The sequence below is a fragment of the Meleagris gallopavo genome, chromosome 2 (assembly GCF_000146605.3).
Source record: "Meleagris gallopavo isolate NT-WF06-2002-E0010 breed Aviagen turkey brand Nicholas breeding stock chromosome 2, Turkey_5.1, whole genome shotgun sequence".
Classification (NCBI taxonomy): Eukaryota; Metazoa; Chordata; class Aves; order Galliformes; family Phasianidae; genus Meleagris; species Meleagris gallopavo.
In genome coordinates, this window is record NC_015012.2 from 46,643,630 (window position 1) to 46,666,428 (window position 22,799).

The following is a 22,799-nucleotide window of genomic DNA, read 5'->3' on the forward strand; positions in this document are numbered from 1 at the left end:
ATTTTTGTCTTTTTTTTTTAAATTAAATAGTTCACAGTAAAACCATAAAAATGCTCATCAAGAGAGGTTAGCTGATTGCCTGTCTGAAAATAGAAGGTAAATTTGAGTAGCCAAATAAAGGTGTGTATGTATGTATGTATATCTATATATAAAGGTGTGTGTGTATATATATATATAGGGCTAGTGTCTCACACATAAATATATCGCTAGTGTCTCAAAAGTACCCTGAGTCATGTTAAGCTGTAATACTACAATACTGACCCACGTGAGAAGAAGCTGCTGTTGTGTGTCCCATCGGTAGGGCTTAGCTTGAAGTTGTTGAGTTCTCTTGTCAGATCACCTGCTTACTTGAAACTCAAAGGAATAAAGGCATGCTAACACAGCCCACTACCATCTACACAGTATCTACAGAAAAGATTACCAATTAGGCCTTAAGAATAAGGTAGGGCAAACTGTTACAGTGCTAGCACAACATTTCAAAAGTGAATTTAAAGCAGTAAACAGGAGGCATCCTGTGTAGGCCTGGGTATCTCTGCTGGATAGTCAAAAAATTATATTCTGTATTTTGTGGGCATAAATCCTTTTTTATTTTACAGGGCAAAGAAGGCGACTTTGTTTATAAAGAAGTAATCAAATCACCCTCTGCCTCCCGTATATCTCTGGGTAAAAAGGTAAAATCTGTGAAAGAAACTATGAAGAAAAGGATGTCTAAAAAATACAGCAGCTCTCTGTCTGAGCAGGTATGTAAGATCTGCAGAGGACTCTATTTAGCAGAAGTGATAATCAATATTGATTACCATGCTTCAAGGTATTACAAAGCATATGTAAAGAAACTTCTAGCAAGAGTACGTGCTGTGGCTTGTTCCTATGTTCTCATGAAATCCCTCACTGTGAAATGGTTTCTTACAGAAGCACAACCATGAAAATGCATTTTCAGATTTTCATTCAAATAGCTCATCAGCAGAAGCCTGTAGTTTGATGGCATTACACATCTTGCTCTATGTTTCCATCTCTTTGCCTATCATCATTATTTATTAGGAGAACTGGCCAGTGACACAGGGTCAAAGAAATATCTATTAATCTGCAATTTACACCTTAGTTTAAAATCCCAGCGTAACTTCACATTGACAGTGCCTCTGTACTGTTACATGTTTTCCATCATAGCTTGCTCACTGTAGCAGCTTATTAAAACCAATGCACAATGCAGTCAGAAGAGACATCCCGCAGAAGATTTTATTCTTTCATTATAGAATTTTTCTTAAAGGCAAACTTGAAGTACATTAATTGTAAAGAAGACTTTGAATTTTAGTGGCATAGGAACAATTGCTGTCTTTTTCTGTAAACATCCCTTCTGATACATAGTTTGGATTCTTCATACTGGTGGAGTGTCAAACACTCTCCAGTATTTGTTTAAACCATTGAAATGTGTAAGTAATAGCTTAGGAAACCATTGAAATGTGTAAGTAATAGCAGAGCTTTCTCTGGCAGACATTGCCCCCAAGTGGCCTCTTACCAGTTGCTGGATAGCCAGGATTGCTTGCAGTCAGAGGAGCAGAAATGGAAACGGAAATGTCATGCTGCACCAGAGAGAATTTCAGTATTCATGCAAAATACTGTTGGGCATAGAAGGAGCTACAATTAATAAGATTCAGAATAACAACTCCAAACTGCACAATCTGGAGATGGCACAGTAGGCAGATAGATGACCAGATCTGTGCGAAGTACAGCAACATTAGAATTCCTTTCCCTGTGGGACTGTTAGCCCTACTTGTTCATAACAAGAGACAGTGCCACGGTTATGGTTACATTTCAGGTATATTTAAGACATTTTTGTCTAATGGTATGATTTAAAATGCTTTGATGTCTGACTGGCCTTAAAGTGCCCGTCTTGAAACTCTCCCTAAGGAAGAGATACAGTGAGAAATTGGTTTACAGTGGGTTAGCAACACTTGTGCTCTCTAGCTTTCTCCAAGGTTGACTTGACCTCTGAAGTCATATGCTGTGATGAGTTTTTTTCTGATGATTGTGCAGCATGCAAATAATAGATTTCATCTAAAAGCTTCAGCACATCAACACAAAAAAACTTTTTTTGCTTGCAAGTTAAGCTGCTTTTGTTTTCCAGCTTCTTGGCACAGTCATTTTAGAATATTCTTTTTCTTGCATGACTCAAACTATGCCAGTATGCCAGCCTGCATTCAATGAAAACAAGCAAAAATTGCTCTGGCAACAAATAATCTGCTGCTTTGCTTTAACTGTGTGTCACAGTGGCTAACAGAATTTCAGGCTAGGAAAGACCGTTTGGATTTTCTGCAGTGCTTAACTGAACGAAAAAAGAAATTGCTTGCCTATTGCGTATGTAGCAGAATAATTTCTCAATGCATTTATGTTTATGTGTATTATCTATGTTATGCATCGTCCTCATTTCCTAGTTAGTTTGAGCTTTCCTTGATAAATGAAGAATAATATCACTTACATGCAAAAATGTACATGGGTCACTCTGAAAGTAATACCTCCTGTTTATTTCTGTGGAAATTACAATAGGTATAAAGAGCACAATAACTCTATCTGATAGAGCAAATTCGCAGGTACAACATACTATTCTTCAGTGTAGTCATCACTTTTTGTTATGCATTTTTGCCAACAATGAAGGAATGTCTGCATACCACAGTCATCAAAATCTGCATGGCTATCCAGATCCTGGCTTGCTTTTCACGTTACTGTCACCACTGCTGAAATGCACCACCCACAATCTCCACTGTGTTCACATCCACTGGATGTTTTTCTGTGTGGAGGAATTAAGTTCCACACCTTTGCTTCATCAGCACTTCCACGTCAGATGCCATTGTTTCAGACTGCCCCTCTGCTGCTGTCTGTCACACAGCAGCAAAATGTAATGGAATATTGGTGGGGAGCTTCAACATCTACTGCTGTAGCAGTGCAATAAAAGAAGAGGCACTGCTTTCAAGGCAGCCTTCATACTTTGCTGGGTGTCTGATTTGTATTGTCTGATTTGTTCGTATTCACCCTTGTAAATAATCCTGACTCAGAAAACTGAATTCAACTTGAGCTGTTTGGCAAGTAGTGCTGATTTAAAAAAAAAGAAGTTTTTAAACCTTTGAATTTGGAGTTTCCTGTATTATTTCTTTCTACTTAGAGTTCTAGCTTTTTCAGTCTGCTGTGCTAGCCATCATGCCTAATGAAGTGGGGTGTCTGCCACAGCTGAATACCGCTAATTAAGTTGATAAATGTAAAAGCTTTCCTCCTGTCTGGTAAAGAGCAGGAAAATACAAGAAGTTTCCAAATGTGAATGAGCAGCTCCTGTCAGTGCTTATGTTCCTTTATCAAACAAAATGATTCAATGCTTTTCAGGAGTCGAGCCCTGGAGTCATACCAGGTTCTCCACAGTCGCCGCCGCCAGACACTGACTCCCTGGACAAGCCCAAGCTGAAAGCTGGTGGCTCAGTTGAGAGCCTGAGGAGTTCCTTAAGTGGTCAGAGCTCAATGAGTAAGTTCTGTTGTAATTGTGTTGCTCCATTTCTGTGGTTGCAAGGAACAAAGATCTCCGCAGTAAACAGAATCAGAGAAAAGCAAAGGAGGGGCAGTGGTTATAAATAAAAAACAAACCAACAACAAAACAAACAAACAAACAGTGTTAATCACTAAGGTTTTACGAAGGGCTATAAGCTGTTCAGTGCAGACTGTTTTTGCTCTGCATTTATACAGAGCCATGGAAAAGTGAAATGGTTCTTTCTGGCTTCATCTGCAGGCTCCTGCTGTTGTAATACAGCTGGTTTAAGTGAGAGCTACAGCCATTCGCCTGTAACAGTGCAGTGAGAGTGCTTTTTCCATTCCAGATAAAGGGTCACTAGAGGACAGGCATATCTTTATGCTAGACTTCTCTTGAGAACTCCTGCTGGGCTTTTTTGTTTTTGTTTTTTTGCATTTCCCTCCAGAGAGACGTTAAGGTTTTCTCATTAACTAGATAGATAAGTATTACTTAAAACCTCTCTGGTTAAGATTGTCTCTAGTGTAACACAGAACTCAGGCAGGATGCAGATGGGGTGAACTTGCTTCTGTGAATTACTAATAGAAGCCAAGAACATTCTGGGGAAAAACACTGAAGAGAAAGTTCAATTTTTAAATAACTGAAAGTGTATTCTGAAAATCTTCTTTTTAACATCAGTACAAATTTTTGCCAGAAAACTAGCCATGAAGGTTGTTCAGAAACCTTTAGACAGAATTCAAAGCTCACATCGGTATGTTGTTTTTTTTTTTTAATGGACAAAACTTTGCAGAAAGATGGCATTGCCTGTGGTGTACTACAGATGAGGCAGTAGTTAATCAACTCCTCAGTTAAATATCGAGGAGATGAATTTGGGAAAACAGGAGTGCAAAGTAGATTAACTAACCTTCCCATCACAGGTATGTCTAAGAAATAACATTTAAGGAGTTTTAACTTCCATAATGTTTTCTAGAAAAAAAATCCACATTTCCTAGGAAGCTCTGACTGCTCTTTTGAACTTGTCTCTGTTAATGAACTTTCTTAATGAAGAGATTCTTCTAGTGTGTTCTGATAATGTCTGTCACTCACGTGTGCTTAGGTGGTCAGACAGTCAGTACAACAGATTCCTCAACCAGCAACAGGGAGAGTGTGAAATCAGAAGATGGGGATGACGAAGAACCTCCTTACAGAGGACCTTTCTGTGGAAGAGCAAGGGTTCACACTGATTTTACTCCAAGTCCTTATGATACAGACTCTCTGAAGCTCAAGGTAGCAGCTGTTTGTTTTTAAGGGACCATATGTTTACTTAGGCAAAGCTCTTACTTTAAGAATTTTTTGTGAGAGCTGTACAAATCTTTCTCTTCTAATGAGGCTACACGTGGGGCTTTTTAAGCTTCTTAACTCGTCTTTTCTGTTGCATTAAAGAGTTGCTCAAATTACAGCAAAATGTTGCAGAATGTATTAAAATTTCCACACAAGTTGGCAGCTTTGGTTTCTGGGCAAAAATACATGTAATTCACAGTAATTTGTCTTTTGCGAGACTTTTCTTTGAAAGATGGGGAACATACTTTGCCTTCTGCATCGGACTAGTCAATCAGTAGAACTATTTTCAAAATCAGTGGAAGAAATGTGGTTGTACCTATATACAGTGTCCTTTAGAGACATCTCAAATAATGAATTTCAACCATGAGCTGTAATGACACTTGTGCAAGGTTTGTGTCCTTATACACTGAGTGGTCTGAGACTGTTCTTATTTGCACCAGTTTGAGGCAGTTGCACCACATAGAGACAACTGTACAAATTGGACTGCAAGCAGGTTTCTGAATCTGGAGAGTGGTGGTCCATTCTGGGTTCTACTGTTGACTTGCTCTGTGAACCTAGTCATGTCACCTAATTCTCTTTTGTCACTGTTCCCTTTGTGGATAGAGTATAAGTGGGATATCCTTGCAAAAGGTCTGATCAAGCTTTTGAAAACTGAAGAGTTTTTTCCCTGCTGTGTACTGTGCTTTGTCCATTCTATGTACATTAAAAACTAAGGGAAGGTGGTGGGTTTGCCTGAACATCCATCACAGAACGTGCCTCATTGACTTTCTTGCATCTTTGGTCTGCAGAAAGGTGATATCATTGATATTATCAGCAAACCCCCCATGGGCACTTGGATGGGCCTATTGAACAACAAAGTTGGCACTTTCAAATTTATCTATGTGGATGTGTTAAATGAAGAGGAAGAGAAGCCGAAGCGGCCCACCAGGAGACGCCGAAAAAGCAGACCACCCCAACCCAAGTCAGTTGAGGATCTCTTGGATCGCATCAACTTAAAGGTCTGCATTTTCTCTCTGTTTACCCTTCAGTTTTGCTCGTGGGATGAGGGCCACGTTTTTGGATTTGTTACTTTTGAAGTTGTTCATCAGATTGATAATGTGAACGTGACCCTACTTAACAGTCAGGTCTTAGCTACAAAATGAAAATAGCTAAGGCCAAGCAGAAACTCCCATCAGGCTTGATGAAGTGCTGCTGGCTTGTAAGATTGTTGTTGGGCAGGTTGTATGTGCCCAGAGAGCACTCTGTAGTTGTAAGTCCATATGTAGAATGGCTAAAAGCTAACACTCTTCAAAAGCAGAGCCATAATTATGCTATTTAAGAGCAGGTTATTTTCCATGATCTTATTCGGGGGGCTGGAAATAAATGAATGTGGCTTAGGTTAATATGTTGTAGTGTGCTTGTACAGAGCTGTGCTATCTTGTGCATCTGAGTAGTGTGCTGCCCAGGCCAGGTAATGCAATACATTCCAAATACAAAAACATGTATAGCATTCTAGTCTGACACAGCTACTTTCCTGAACTTTGAGCAATTTTTATACAAGCTGTAATCGTATAATTTTGCTGTTATATTTTCCATTTGTGAAATTACTGAATTTTTATTATTATTATTATTTTTGCTGATTGTGAAAATCTCCCCTAATACTTCTATTGCCAAAGTAAGTTGAATGTTGCCTAGTAGCTCATTTTTCTGTTCTACCTTTTTCATCTTATACAGGAGCACATGCCCACTTTTCTGTTCAATGGTTATGAAGATCTGGATACCTTTAAGCTTTTAGAAGAAGAGGATTTGGATGAACTGAACATCCGAGATCCTGAGCACAGAGCTGTTCTCCTCACAGCCGTGGAACATCTACAGGAATATGATAGTACGTGGGATGTTGGATGTTGGAGCTCTACCAGCTTAGAAACCCTTACAGCAGAGAACTGGTTCCCAGATTTTGACATTTTTATCCTAATCTAGTCATTTCCAGGGTCTTCCTGGGTAACAACATTTAGATTTTTGAGGAATGACTTAAGACTTGTATTTGTTCTGCCAGAATTCTTTGTTTATGTAAGCCTTGCATACCCAGATTATTCAAATGATGTCAAATTACATCACCTATATGTTAGAATACTGATGTTCAAGAATAAATCTTGACATAACTTACTGTAAATAGGAAGCTGAGGGAAGGCAAACAGTGAAGAAGAGACTTCTTGCTAGAGAGAAGAGATTAAGGTTATCAAGGGTGGGAAAAACATCAAAGCCTAGAATTCTGCAGAGAAGGATAATGTGATTTAATCTTTGTCTTGTTTTGTCTGCACATGTATATAATTCTTGTCCTGTCTGATTTACAAGATTACACAGGTAGCCGTAAATTGCACATGCAACAATGCAGCGATTTTCAAATGGAGAAAAGATTGGTCAGGTGCAAAGAGTGAAGGGCAGAGGCCCAACTGCTTAATATGCAGTAGTGCAACTCTCCTGTAGTGCAGATGGTCTCAGGCAAGTTGTAAAGGTAATAGAAAGCAGAGTAAGCCCTGACAGTTAAACTGAGTAGGATCATTCCTGCACAGAAGGAAGCAGGTTACTGTCTATGTTGTAGCCAAGAGCCATGGTAGAGTAGAACCATTTATTTGAAAAGCAAGTCTTGCTTGAGACAGAAATGCAAGTGCATTCAGTACCTAGTTGAAGCAAGCTATGATATACTGAATTTCCCCTCCATCCCTAAATACTGGCAGAAGTGTAGTATCCCAGAAGTCAGAATCAGTGAAATGAATTCTGGAAGTACTGTCTCCACTGCTTCTGTGCAAAATCCTCTGTTTTAGCTGAAACTGCCATAGTAACAATTTAAACAGTTGCTTATTAAGTGGGAAATACTTAATTCTGTTATAATGGAGAGTGAGTGCTTTGTGGCCCAAATTGTTGCTGACATGTAGTTTGTTTATTTGACAGAGAGGCATCCAGACTTTCTATGCCTTTTGCCACACACTAGTAAAACAGCAACTGCAGAATTGGATTTTTGTCATGAGAATCAAAGTAGCTTTTTGCCACCTAATGAGTTTCTTTTTAACATTTTCAGATTTGTTTAAAATGGTCACTTCTCAGAAGTAATCATTTTTTTAGGGACCTTCAATTTTGTTTTGAAAACCTGAACTATTTGATGTGGTGGCTGGAAAGTATGAATTCCAACTCCAAGTCAGGATGATGAGCAGAAAGAGTGGAAGCCTGACTGCTGGAACCTGGGAGGAGCAGAAGCACTTCTTTCTACTCCATAATTACCTTTCATTTGCTTAGAATAGAAATCAAAATAGTAATTTTTTTTTGGGGGGGGCGACGGGGTGGGGCAGAGAATGTAACGTAAACAGAATCCTTGCATCATAAAGTTTGTATCTTCAAATCCAGATTTAGTCCCTTTACAAAACATGGTTTCCAACTGAATACAGTGGATGAATTCCCAGAATCCAGTCTATACAGCCTACGCTGGATCACATTTGAGTGCTGCCTTCCTGACCAAGGGAAGAAGGAATTTTTACAACCAGTCTCTCCTTTGTCCCTTCCCTATTCCGTTAGGGGGGCATTATGTAACTTTACCAGACTTATTCCTGATCTTTCCTCTTGGTTCCTTACAAAAAAATAGGTCAGGGTTAGGATTTTTAATTTTTTTTTAACTTTATTTCATTCTCCATGATACTTTTTGCTTTTGTTTTGTGGAAACTTTGAAACATAGAGTGCATGGCAGTTGAGGCGCATTAAAAAGAGCATGGCCAGTGGGTTGTGGGAAGCTATCTGCCCCATTTACTCTGCCCCGATGAGGCCACATCTGGAGTACTGGGCTTAGTTCAGTTCTGGGCTCCTCAATCCGATAAAGACAGGGAACTTCTAGAGAGAGTCCAGTGGAGAGCCACAAAGATGATAAGGGGCCTAAAGCATCTCCCTTATGAGGAAGAGCTTAGAGCTCTGAGTCTGTTCAGCTTGGGCAGAAGAAGACTGAGAGGGGATCTTATCAATATTTATTAAATATCTAAAGAGTGGGAATCAAACATACAGGGCCATGCTCTTTTCAGCACTGCCCAGAGACAGAACAAAGACCAAAGGGCACAAACTGGAACATAGGAAGTTCCATAGGAACATAAAGAAAAACTTATTTGAGAGTGACAGAGCACAGGAACAGGCTGCTCAGTGAGATTTTGGAGTCTCCTTCTCTGGAGGTATTCTAAATCTACCTGGATACTTTTCTATGCAACATACTGTAGGAAACTTGCTTTAGCAGATTGGACTAGGTGATCTCCAGAGGTCTCTTCCAATCCCTACAATTCTATGTTCGTTTTAAATGGATTTTGGTGGTTTTAAGTTGTAGGACTTGTACTCGGAGCAGCTGAGGGGCACACACAGCTCTTATTGCTTTCATTCATTGTGTGGTGCATTGCCCTTTGAAACTTAAGTAGAGGCTGTGCTGTTCGAGATGAATGCCTGAGACAATGTTTATCCCTTTGTGATGGTTGTTGCTAATGCTCACTTTTTTGTTACAATCTGATCTACTATAGTTGTTCTAACAGTGAAAATAATATTAGAAACAGAAGGTTGAGAAGTTCAGCTGAAGTCTCTGTTTGCCTCTATTTTCACCACGTTCTCATTTCCTCTAGGTAACAGCGACCAGTCAGGATCTCAGGAGAAACTTCTCATTGAAGGTCAAGGCCTAGCTGGATGCTCTCCTCGGGATTCTGGCTGCTATGAAAGCAGTGAAAACCTGGAGAATGGTATTAACAACAGCAACAAGCCTTACAATCCTCATAGGCTGTTTTCAGTAGATAAATTCTTATGCTTTGTGCTCCTGTTCCTAGCTTATGACTTCACGCTTGAGTTTCTTCCTTACTCTGCCTGCCTCTTTCCCTCTTCGTTGGGGTCATTGGTTTTCATTTTTATCATTTCTAATGTATTTATTTGTACTGATAGATAACAAATCACATTTCACAAATCATTTTCTATTTTTTTATGATCTTAAAACAAGAGATACTGTCTCTGCCATTTCTGACTTCTTCACTCTTTATCGGAGTCCCGTGCAGCCATGCCTCATGAGGCTTGCTCTGCTTAGCCTTGCTAAGGGACCGCTGGCAGTGGAAAAGTCTTTGAGCTACACTATGCTTAGGAGAATTTCTTCTAAAACTATACAAAAGCAGTTCATAACAAACGTGCTGTGGTTTAGGCTGCTTATTATTATGATTTTTATTATCTACTCAGGTTACACATTGCATTCTCGTCTGATAAGAGACCAGCTGCACAAATTTAGGACTATTTAGTGTATGAATGAGTGGTTAGCAAGTTAAATAATTGAAAAGTTGGTGAGAAAAAGAACAGCAATAAAGAAAGAACTTCTTATGCTGTCAATTTAAATTACCTTATCTTTCATCCTTGGAAGGTGATGCACTGGAAACATTTGATAATAGAGATTCTTTTCTATGATTATTGTGTTATTTGAGGAGTGGCACAATTAATAGAAATACTTGACTAAGGATGAAATATTAAAAGGGATGAAATTAGAAAGTTTAACAAGGGTCACACTTGTGTTTGGCATTATCACTTTAAGCTTTTGAGCACTGGTTTGGCCTCAGACATCCTGGTTTCATCACTAACATGAACAATAAATATAAAAAAGAAACCAAGAACAAAATAAACAGAGACACTGTGTGCTCCCTTCAGTAGCCATTTCTTACATTTAAAGTAAGAACTAAAGATCTTTCATTTACCTTAGGCATTTTCTGTCAGTCTGCCACTCAGAGGTAATTGTTTATTGAAGAAGATTGCAATTTGCTTTGAAGCTGTGTGCCTGAAATTAGCAATATACTAAATTCCTGAAAGCAGAGGGAATTTTTTTTAACATGAATTCTAATGCAGTAGGCATACTGAAATGTAATCATAGCTACATATATGGCATGTGTGACAATTTTCTTTCCTTTTTATCTCTAGATGCCATCATAATGGTAGCTACAGCACTGACATTAAATTGCTGCTTGTACATTTTCCTTATTTTAATATAATAAAATCTTTAGAAAGCAATTGTTATTGCCTTTCTGCTTAGATACTTACTCTTACATTTAACCTATAATTTCTATCTGAGTTTTGCAGAGTGTGAAATGCTGCTAATGGCTTTTATATTGCTTTTCATCTATGGCTTTCTGTATTGTTTTGCTCAAAAATGTATTTAGCAATTGTTTTGAAAAACATGATGAGAGGAATGTTCAGTATGGGATTCATTCAGATATTTTGTCAGGGATGGTTAATCTGGCATGTGCTCCCACCTTCTTTGCAAAGCTCATAAATGCTTACACGCATGTTGTTTTCAAAATAAGTTGGATGCTTGTCTATTAAAACAAGGATAATAATTTGTCTAGGATAAACATTGTAATGTGTAGATTGGCAATAATGAAGTGCTTTTCATAAAGAGGAAGATGAAATGCATTGTGAGAAGAAATTGATCTTCACATTTCCTGGAGAATTATTTTACATAATGTTTTAGTGAGTAGCGCCCTGCTCTGGGCTGATGTTGTACCTTTTGGCATCAGTTCAGTCATTCATCTCACTTAGTGTATGGATTAAAAATGGTTTGCCGTATACTGGTTTGCTGGCAGTGGTACAGGTATAATTCAGCTAGTTACTTCTCTGGACCTCGTTGCTGAAATACTTAGGGCAGTATTGTGATTTTATTCCAATTTGCAGAGAACATAGTTTTTGTGACCTATTCAGTTCTAGACAGGAAGAAAATAAGAGCAGAAGGCAGCTATGTAGGATCCTATCATCAGTCTATTTAGATCAGTTTTCAGTTCAAAAAGAGGCATAGAGAGAGCTCTACTTTAGATTGTGCTACGGTGCAGTTATTGGGCTTCTCATATATACAAGTGTTCTGTCCAAGACACATTTGGAAATCTTATCAGAAATCTACTTCTTTCAGGAATCAGCCAAAAGCAGGTATCAAGAAGGACAGTGTAAGTTATATCTGAGGCTTCCTAGGGCACTTTTGGAGAATTAATCATTTAGGAATTTAAAGACTCCCTGAATTTTGTACAGTTCACTGCGTTCCATTTTCCTTAATCTGTTTTTTATGAAAATCCCTTGTCTTCTTAGAGCCTCCATACCTAACAGTGTCTGTGTATAGACCTCATGCTCCTCAAGTCATCTATTTTCTAGTCTAAATCCTGTTAATTATTCATTATATATCATATCTCTGGTCATGCATGCTCTTTGAACCTTTTTCTGTTGCGGTGCATAGTTTTGTAAGGAGGGGAAGGATTTAAAGACAATAGCAATTTCATATGCAGGGAGCTGAAGAGGCAGACAAACCATGACTTTATCAGGTAGGATTTATTCAGGAACTGAAGCCAGATTACTGTAGTGCCAACTGGGCATCCACAGTACTTAAGTGTTCAGTGTTAATTAATCAGAAAAGGAAGCAACAGAAAAGGTGGCCTAATACAATGTGCTTTTCTACTAGTTTGTATTAATTAAAAAAGCACTGAGCTAGAATTGTTTCTGGCACCATCATCTTCATTGTGTCAGTAGAGCTGTTTGAAATGTAAACAGAAATATAGGGCAAAAAGAAGCTAATAAAATCTGGGCTCTATACAGGCCATTGAAGGTATGCTGTGTCTGGTTTTGTGTACTTAATTCCTTGAGGGTGATCTTCTGCACCGAAAATGTACTGAAGAAAACACTGAAAAATTGTTTTTGTAGTTCCAATATCTCTGGAAATACTGTGAAAGATTATTTCCTTTCTTCTGAGGCAGATGATGACAGAGAATTGAAAGGTTTGTTCTCTGTACTCTTAACAGTATGAGCTATTAGTGAGGTGCTTTATCTAACAAAAACTGCAGCATAGTGCTACATAAAAGGGTGAAGTATACTTGTAACTTGATCTGAACCTGAAAACTGTACAAACTTTTCATTAATTTGGGGTAAGGATCACAGTTATTATTTTAGTTTTCACTCAGATTCCTATGCCCTTCTGCACGTATTTAAGTCAGAAATGCTCCTGTGGCTGACAACACTGTGAATGGCATTAGACTGACAATATCAGGGAATCATAAGAATGAATCACTAGCAAAAATGCTGACATTAAAAATGTGTTTAAAACTTCAATAGCTATACACTTTAACTGTTGTAGTTTGGGGTTTTGTTTGTTTTATGAGATATGAAGGGAATGTTACATTTGACATTTGTAAATATACATTCCCACCTTATGAAAACAACTAAATATAACCAAAAGTCTGTTTGATTACCTTCCTTTCTTAATTTCTTAGGAGCATGATGAAATTACACCTGCCAGTCAGGAGGGAGGAAGGAATAGCTAGAAAAAGAGCTGTCGCAGTGGTCCTACTGCTGTTGCTCATGACTTAAATCTACATAAGCAAAATTACATTCTGAACTCCTGCTCTGTGATTCTATGAATTGCTGCAAAAGTTTGGCTTGTAATAGAAAATACGAGTAATGGAGGAAACACTCCTTTCCATACTCACTATATATTGACATTTGTATCTGGGGCACTAATGTTACAAAGTAATGTTTCTTAAATATGTCTTTTTAATGTGGTTGTAATTTACTCTCAGAAGGCAGTGAGGCTTCTCTAAGTTACCTGCACACAAGGTAGTAATAGAGGAACCAACTCAATGTGTAATATATCTTTATTAGCATTTGGGGAAATGATGATATTTAGCTTCAGTTGAACTATGGTCTGTACAGCTTCTGAGAGAGGAGTTCTTGTAAGCTTGTATTCACCACTGTCGACACACACTGATTTTACACAGAATAACTCTGCTGGCATACCAGCAAATGTGGCCAACTCCCTTTTGAGAGGGAATATTTCCTTATTTTTCTTTAGTAAAGGGAGTTGATGTTACTTCTAGTTTTTCTGAATGCTTTGGTTTTAAACTCCTTGAGCAGAGAACAGAAAGTAAGCTTTTTCCCTTTTTAGGTTAACCAGGTGTTTTCTTTTTCTAAAAGGAGATTTGGAGATAGGATATTCTTAAGTAAGACTTAGGTATGTTAGCATCCGTATTCAAAGAAAGTAATGTATGTTATTCAGAAACAAAGCATTAAGCTTCTTTTGAGATGAAGTTTTGGAGGCAAACTGCATGAAAGGAAAGCATATGTTGCTCAAAAGTACACAAGATTAATTTAATTTGAATTAAGCTAGCAAAAGTTCTCAGATCTAAAGAAGTAAATGACCCATTAATTGCCATAATGGGATTTTGATAGCATTTAGACCAAGCTTCCACCACACACATTCTGGAAAAAGAAGTTCCAAGCTTTAGCTATCTGTCATTATTTTAGAAAGTTTACTGTAGGTGAGGAAAAGTGTCCTTGTCTCTAGAAGAAAATAATTATTCAGGATGTGCTGTCATTCTGAGGGGCTGTCTGCTTTGAGACAAGCTTACTTCTTGTGAAAGATATGTATTTATGTGGCATTGGAGAAATGACCTTGTATTTCATACTCATGAATACAGTAATGAGATCTGAATTTTTCTATCAAGCAGGTTTGATAGAATCACTGTTTAAAAGTGATGGTGCATATCTCATAAAAAATATGAAGTAAAACTTAGAAAGGACATGTGGTTTGTATTGGTTCAGGTCATTTCATCTTCAATGATATAATAACACATCATGCTTCTGAGACCTTCCATTCTGAGAAGGCATGTGACATGAGAACAACGCTAAGATTTGTCACTCTAGAAACTTTCTTTTGTGACCGTTCTCTGTTTCATAGTATAATATTTTTTCCATAAAACTTTTGTGCCTAAAAGCAGCTTCACAAAGGGATTGGTGCAACACCAGTATTCCCAACACCTTATTGCTTTCTGATTTGCCACTGAAAATAGTTTGTTGTTTACTTAAAAGATGAAATAACATTGCTGGCAAGCTGTGTAATTAAAACAAATAAATGTGATTTTTTTTTTTTAAAGCATTCCTGAGCAATCTAGTAAACTTAATTGGGCAATAAACATAATTATCACCATCCTAAATGAATTAGAAAAGTGGAGAAGAAGGTTAGATTGATGGAGTTATTTTTGCATGGGGTCAATCTTGTTAATTTATCAACTATAGGATGTCAGGTCTAGCTACGGGATAATTTTTCATTAAAAGAATGGAAGGGATAGTAATTATTTAAAATGTTTTCCTTACTTGATAGTAATTATCAGTTCTTCGTTAGTAAAGCTAAAGCTCAGAAATCCATATGCTTAAAATGGTTCTGAGTTCTCATACGTTCAGAGTTAACAAAAGCCAGTGAATCATTGTGTTTCAGAGTTGTTTAGAATTGATCCACTATTAGTACACAGTAGATTTTTTTAATGATGGATTGCGATCTATTTGCTTCTAGGTAAGACTCGAAGAACTTGTCTTCTTCCCTCAAAATCATCAAGTGAGCATAGCTTTAAAGACTTCAGCAGACACCAGCTATCAAATTATCCTACACTCCCACTGACCAAGTCAATAGAAACTCTACGTCAAGGAGAAAAAGAAGGTCGGTTGAGCTGTGTGCATCGTGCTCTGAAGAGCTCTGTGAAACCCCCAGCTGTTATGGGTCTGAAGAAGAACCGTAGAAGTTTACCGGTTGCTGTCTGTCGGAGCTATGAAACTCTGGATGGCCCCCAGAGTGTGGATGTATGGCCAAGATCTCAATCCCTGGATGATCTCCAGGGAGATTCCAATAGTAATCTACAAGACAGTAGCAAGAAAGATTATTTTGCTCAGGATTCACTGGATACAGCAAAAAAGGCAACTGGATCTGCCCTGCCACCTCAGTCGTGTGGGGGCAGTTGTATGGTCGATAACTTGATGCCTAAGCAGGGTAAAGCAGCTGCTCGTTCTCAGAAGTGTAGAGGTAAGGAGTTGGAGTGCTCTGTAATGGAGAGTGCAGTTGGGAAACCTTTTCCGCTCCCCGTGAAACACTGTGAAGCTCAGGCTGCCTTGGTGACACATTCTGCAACAAGGACACCTCTGGAAATACAGAGTATGGGCTTTCATGACCTTGCACGGGCTGACTATGCTCCGGTCCTCAAGGGAGGTCTAGAAGCTGAGCAAAAAGGCACAAATGAGACAAGAATGCAACCAAAAAATCCCTCTCAGCCACCACCTGTTCCTGCCAAAAAATGCCGAGAACGCCTTACTAATGGATTATATCATCCTCCCATGACCGCCAGTGGGAACAACTTAAGTCAAGAAGCACCATGTTTGCCAGTAAAAAAGACCAGTGCATCCACTCCCACTGATTTTCATGGAGTGCCTGTCCATAGGACATCTGAACAGGAGCCCAGCACCCCTCCTAGCTCACTGCCACCCTGGCTGTTGGAGCAACCAGAGACTAAAAGTGTTCAGCAGCACATGGTAAAGCTAGGGCCTGCTTCAGCAAGGAAGGTCTCTTGTAGCAGAGGAATGGATCTGGAAATGGTAATAGAAAACAAGTTGCAGTCTGAAGGTATTGATCTTACTGAAGAACCATACTCAGACAAGGTAAGTGGAGCACATTGCCTCAGTGTTTTCTACCAGTGTTGTAAGGGCTAATCTTTCATTTATCGTATCTGTCATAGTTTTGTGAATAACCAGCCTGCATAAACTATAAATCATTAAGACACAAGATATTCTATAACTATGCCTAACTTTACTATCAGGCCTTATGTCTAAAGTAACCATTTAGATGTGTTGCAGAGAGACTGAGATATCCCAGGCACACTTTGAGCCTTCAGCTTTTCGGGCCACCAGTACCATGGTGGCACTGAGCGTGAAAACGTCTCTTTTGTTGCTACTGTAGGGAAGTGGAGCAAGTGGAGCCAAAGAAGAAAGTCATGTAGATGTTACGTTTTCAAGAAAGTATGAGTTGATAGCATAGTGATGAGGACATACTTCTGGGAAGGAGGGAGTTCTAACTCCCAGTCCTTCGAGGATCGCTTTTTCAGTTTTCTTGGAAGAGTCACTGGCTAAAATGCATGAGCAGTGTTAGAAGGGAGAACAGAACACAGCAATATTCCCATATCCCAGGAGAAGTATCGTTGTCAGTAAATAAGGCTCATTCATTTCTTGTTTTTCTGGACCATCCTCTCATGTACCCTACAAAAGCAGAATTGAGCCAGCAGCAGACTCGGATTAATTTTATGCTTCTAACCCCTTCCAAAAACTCAGCCAAATTTTGACATGTCACATATCACATGCCACATATCACATGCCACAAGGGAGAATATTACTAAGCTTGTAAAAGCCTGTAGCTTTTGGTGCCTAGGAAACATGACAATTCAAAATAAAGTTGCTGATTGATTCACAAATCTTTTGTCGTTAGGTGGTGCCCCTGAGTAGGTCATCTTGGAGCTGCCAGGGAGAGTTCTGCACTACAACTGGACAGGTGGTCTAACTGCTGTGGTATAGTGCATAGGAAGAAGTATTAGTTTGCCTGTATCTAACCCGGGTAGGGAATGTATATATAGTAACAGCTTGTTTATAAATCAAACAACATACTGTTAACACAAACTGAGGAAAGTGTCTTCATGTGAAGAATAAATTAATTAGGAGATGTGAATAGAGCAAATGAGAATTTAAGAGATGTTCAATGTAAACTTTGCTGTCACTAGTCTGTCTCCGGAAGTTCTTGCCCTGTCGCTGCTGTTGGAGATTAGGCATCTCTGTCATGCAGCCACTAAAAGAATCAGGAAACGTCTAGTCAAAGGATCACATCAGCTAACTGGTTGAACCAAACCTCAGAAAATTATCCAGATATCATAATGAAAATGAGTTACCCCTCAGTAGCTTGAAATCTAAAAACATGGCCTTTGGGAGCATCCCAAATTTAAGTGTAACAGGAATTTTGCTGTAGATTTCAGAGAGGCTGGAACTGATCTTAAAGCTCATGAAAGATGTATACTGCTATTTTTACACCATTGCACTGATATCATTTATGGCTAAATAACATTTTATGAATCTGAAGAAATAATCCTTTTTTCTCCCATCCCATGCTTCTTCGTTTGCATTGATTACTCTGTACTGATGCACTTCTTTCACCTGTCTTCTTGGCTGGCTGGGAACATTCAGCATGGTCGCTGTGGCATTCCTGAGGCTTTGGTACAGAGGTACTCTGAGGACTTAGACCAGCCTGAAAAGGATGTTGCTGCAAACATGGACCAAATCCGGGTAAAGCAGCTGAGGAAGCAGCATCGCATGGCAGTGAGTATTTCCTTAAACCCAAGCTTCTTAATTATGAGCAGACTTCTAAAAAGCACTGACTACTGGTAAAGGGAGCTATCTCTTGAGTCTTAGTGCTACTCAGCAAGAGCAACATTTACAGGGGTACTACAGGGACAGTAGATCCTGCCCTTAAGGAGAACAACTAGCAATTGAAAACAGAGTGGATGACCCCCTCTTTTGTTTTTTGACTCCTTGGAGATTCTAAGGAGATTGCCAGTAGACATAATGCTTGCTAAGAATGGCATACATTGAACAGTTCAGTGTTGATATCTAAAAGGTTTTGTACTCCTTTTTCATTTCTCAAAATACACTATTCTCCACTCTTCTTCTTAGAAAAATCAGAAGAGGGCAGCTATCAAAAGCTTTCATGTCTGTTCATAAAAGAGCTTGGTCTGTCTGGGGAGGTAATAAAGTTAGTATCCTTTTGCCTTGGATCAGCTTGGAATGGATCAACCTTGGAAGACTGACTCCTCACTGGGTGTTTTTGAGTGGTTTCAGATGAATTCAGAATGGTACATGACAGTTGTCCAAGTGACTGACTGCTGCCCCCTGCATCTGCCCAAACTGCTACCACTGCTCCTGCCCAACCTTTCTGCCCACAGACCACTCATACTTACAGGTGGCATGCATGAGAGAGAAAAACTGATACATCTGCTGTTGAATTCTGCCAGCTTGAAAGAAAAACAGAAGACTTGCAGTAAAACAAGCAGTATGTTTAACGTGAAGGTGTTGTTTTCTTTTTTTCTTCTTTTCTGTCCAGATTCCAAGTGGAGGGCTCACTGAAATTTGCCGAAAACCTGTATCACCAGGACTTATCACCTCTGTATCTGACTGGCTGATTTCCATTGGCCTACCCATGTATTCCAGCCCACTCACAGAAGCAGGGTTCAACACACTGAGCAAAGTGCCTTCTCTGTCACAAACTTGCCTTCAGGAAGCTGGCATCACAGAGGAAAGGCACATAAGCAAGCTTCTGGCAGCAGCAAGACTCTTCAAACCTCTCGATCCAGACGCAATTTAACATGCTCCATGGCATGACATTGCCTAGTCAAGAACCCACTGCTTCTTCCTGCAATTTTGTCCTAATTACTTTACATAACTAAAGGGATCAAGGAAGTGGCTCCCAGTGACAGGCAGAATGCTTCTTCAGAGGATATGAAATGTTTCAATTGCTGTCTTTGGCAACCGAAGGAGAAGAGAAGCAACCACCAGGTAACACAGATGTGGTACTTCCCTCCCCCCTCGCTCCCTTGTAAAGTATTCCTGTTTCATAAAGTGCATAGGGCTGGCCTGAGATCAGACAGCTTCAGGGAATTAAGGGACCTTACCTGCTTTTCCACAAGTTTGTGAAAGTGTTGCTAATAGGCACTGTGTTTGTGGAGAAGTGCTTAGGCTGGGGGCTTTCCGTACATCTAGATACCTGGAGTCAGTCCTACAGACCATGTACAAATCAAGGTGCAAGTCCCAGTAGAAGCTATTTGGCAAATGCCTTTTTTTTTTTTAGTGGTCTAGAGCTAAATGCATACCCCTCTTTCATGGTCATCTTTGCTGTTGCTTGATATAGGTCCCAGTACGCCTCAAAGCCTTTAGCTAGGCCAAAGTCAATGGACTGAAGTTAATTTACAGTATGGTCCATCTCTGTCACTCCAATGCAGTTAACCCTAGGAGCAAGCTTCTTTTAATTTGTACAGAACTGAAGTCATTTTTATAACTGCTTTTTAGCAATCTGCTTTTTATTTGCCTTAAAACAAGCTTTTAAGCAGTTACCTAATGTTCACTTACCTGTACTCATGCTTCCCAAGCCTTGTTTCAACCTATCACTCATAAGCTGCACTTAGGGTGATATTCAGCTTAAGTAGCTTCTATAAATTGCCTCGTCATGACATCTTACATGTTGTATAGATGCTTTTACAAATGCAGGGGTACGCTAGGTTTCGATTGTGAGGCTGACTTCCTGTCCACTACAGTCTGCATTTACTGTTGTTACTAAACAGTTCCAAAATATACTGCCTTGTATAGATGTAACTGCTTTTCATTTTAGTCATATTCTGTGTACTGTGTTATATTGTCAATCATTACGCTGCAGCTTTGACTTGGTATCCTGACCGTATCGATTCCAAACAGCGGGTTTCTGCAAATTAAAAATCACTTGTGGGGGATAAAAAAATGTACTAAAAAGCAAATTATGTCCCAAAGAAATCTTGAGATTCTGTAATTCCATTGCCTGGACAAAAAAAATAATCCTATAGAGTCTTATGAATTACACTGTGATTTTAGAACAGTTGGTATCTTTCATGTCTGAATGTTAATGTTACCTCTCACTGGGAGAGAGCAGTGTGCTGGCATTTATGGTGAGCCATTTTTTCACTATATTTTTCTGCCTAAATCCTTGTGAAACATATTCACATATGTGGCTAACAACAGATTTTATTTTTATATATGGGGACACATTTATATACCAAATACAGATTATCATGAATAACCTATTACTATTTTTTTTAATTTGGGCTCTCTGTACGGTTTATCCTTTAGCTTCCTTGTAGTGCACGTGCTCCATGGAAGGCAGAGCAAGCTTTACTCTGGCAGGCAAAGTGAAGTACAGAAACATGGGCGCAGGTTGGGAAGTGAGACTGCTTCCAGTATCAGTTCTGACATCAGTTTACTATAGTTTTCTATGTATAGAACCAGATGAGTCACTTCACAGTCTGGTGCCTCAGTTATCTCACGCCAGTATTGAGCTAATAACACTAATTTTCCTGATCAAATGCTATCAGATTGATGAGTGGAGAGCTTTGCTTACTACATCAGTCCTTATTATGTATGATACTTACATGGCTGTGTTTTAAGTCAGATGAACTACATGTTTTACTACAGATGACAATTAATTTGGCTCCTGTGTTAGGTTCATTTCCTAGTTTCAGAGTTGTTGAGTGCTTATAGCATCAGCTTTGAATTCAGTCTGCATCCAGAAGCACGTCATCATGTGAAGGCAGCTAACTCACTGCTGTCACTTGGAATTGTTCTCAAACACAATTCTTCCAAGTCTTTTTCTAATAATGTTCTCCTAGTGCATAAATCAGTTGTTCTAATGTGACAGCACCAGGAAACACATAGCATAGATGCTTTTCACCACTGGTGAAAATTTAAAGAAAATGTGGAAAAAGTACGTTGCCTTTTTAATAATAATGATTTGTCATTTCCTCTCTGAAGTTTGCATGTTAACTATCAGCAAGCAGGAAAGTACTGAGACTTCCTGGGAGTACTGGCAGGGACCAGTATTGGGTGAAAGCAAGTACACAACAGCCTTCCTTGGAGCAAAGGAGAAGTCCAAGCTGGCTGTGTGCAGTAAGAAGGGAAACATTTCTTCTTACAGGAAAGGCAAGTCACGTAATAAAGCTCTCCCATATTAATTACTCCCACTCAGTTAATAACAGGAGAAATACAGGAATAAGCCAAACCCGTGTGCCAAACACTCTGTAACTCCATGACACAGCCCAGGGAAACCAAATCCTACCCATCCAGCACTAGAGTGAGCAGTCTGAGATTTGTGAGTTCTAAAAGCTGCTTTGTTTTTCTTTTTAAGACTGCTCTCTGTGGCCCCACTTGAATTATAATTTTAGTTTCTATTTTAATCTAAAAAAGCCTTAAGCTTTTCAGTGTTCGAGCTTCCCTGCTGTGGATTCAGTGACCTGTGGCATTCCCCACGCAGGTGAGGCAGTGTGGTAAAGAGCCATAACCTCTTACATTTCCTTGCAGCCCTTCAGTACAGTAAGCAAAAGTTCACTCTTTGACTCTCGGGAAGCACAAAAGAAACCTGCTGCTGGAATCCTAACGTGCTCTGCTCAGGCTAATGACGTTACGCATCTGTCCATTGTACCATTGTAACTCAGATAGCTATTTAATGGTAAGAAGCAGCAAGCCCAAAATATTACAGAATGCTCTCATAAATGTAAGCTTCCCTCAGTAACTCTTTGTTAATACCCAGATCGTCTCTGTGCTCTTTTTTAAGAGCCTGGCTTTGAGTGCAGACTGGGAGCATGATCAGAAATGTTATAATAACTGCATTATTCTAACAGGTCATCATCTCTAAGAGCAGCAATAGGTCGATTCACCAAGTCACAGCTGTGCAATTGTACTGTATTATTTTTAGAATAAATAATACTTTTGGTCCAAGATACTTTTATCTTTAATTGACACCCTTTGGGGAATCAAAACTGTCAAACAAGTTATGTAACAACTAACAAAGTTGCACTTTCTGTATATGAAATCAATATTTAAATAACTTATTTTTCTCCATTTGCTGTTCTTATATGATGTAAAGTAGCTGTAATATACCAGTACTCAATATGTCCTGCAGTTTGCTTCAACCCAAGAAAGCTGTGTATTGTAAAGAAAAAAAAAAAGAAAAACAAAATATGAATGTGTAAAGATTATTGTGCTGTTTCATTTAGCAAAACAAATGGTTGACAAAAGGGTTTTCCTGTGTATCAAAACTTGTCTATAATTATATGTCATACTGTTCATAGATAAAAAAAATAAATAAATTTCTTTGGTCTCTCTTTTTATTTTGTGGTTCTTAATGTAGCTAAAAGATCTTCTACTTGCTGGTGTGGGAGCAGTGTGGCTGTTTCATTTCTTACCCCAGCTCCTCACAGTGTAAGCATTCTCAGTACGTATCTACAGCTAAGTAAAAGTCTATGTTCGGTGCTGCGAGCTGCCTTTGCTGTGTTCATGGCTTGACGAGGTTTGGGTCTTTGTCTCCTGTATACCTTTAATG

At 39.0% G+C, this 22,799-nt stretch overlaps 1 protein-coding gene across 1 annotated transcript in view; it reads left to right on the forward strand.

The window, feature by feature from the left end:
- The window catches only part of SASH1 (SAM and SH3 domain containing 1), a 518,758-nt gene extending 496,181 nt beyond the window's left edge, over nucleotides 1-22,577 (forward strand). Inside the window, 9 exon segments of the mRNA XM_019612896.2 lie at nucleotides 597-740; nucleotides 3,370-3,505; nucleotides 4,602-4,771; nucleotides 5,614-5,823; nucleotides 6,539-6,689; nucleotides 9,448-9,561; nucleotides 15,171-16,303; nucleotides 17,870-18,001; nucleotides 18,783-22,577. Coding sequence (XP_019468441.1) covers nucleotides 597-740; nucleotides 3,370-3,505; nucleotides 4,602-4,771; nucleotides 5,614-5,823; nucleotides 6,539-6,689; nucleotides 9,448-9,561; nucleotides 15,171-16,303; nucleotides 17,870-18,001; nucleotides 18,783-19,043 — 2,451 coding nt within the window. The 3' untranslated portion in view covers nucleotides 19,044-22,577.
- The last annotated feature ends 222 nt before the right edge of the window (nucleotides 22,578-22,799 follow it).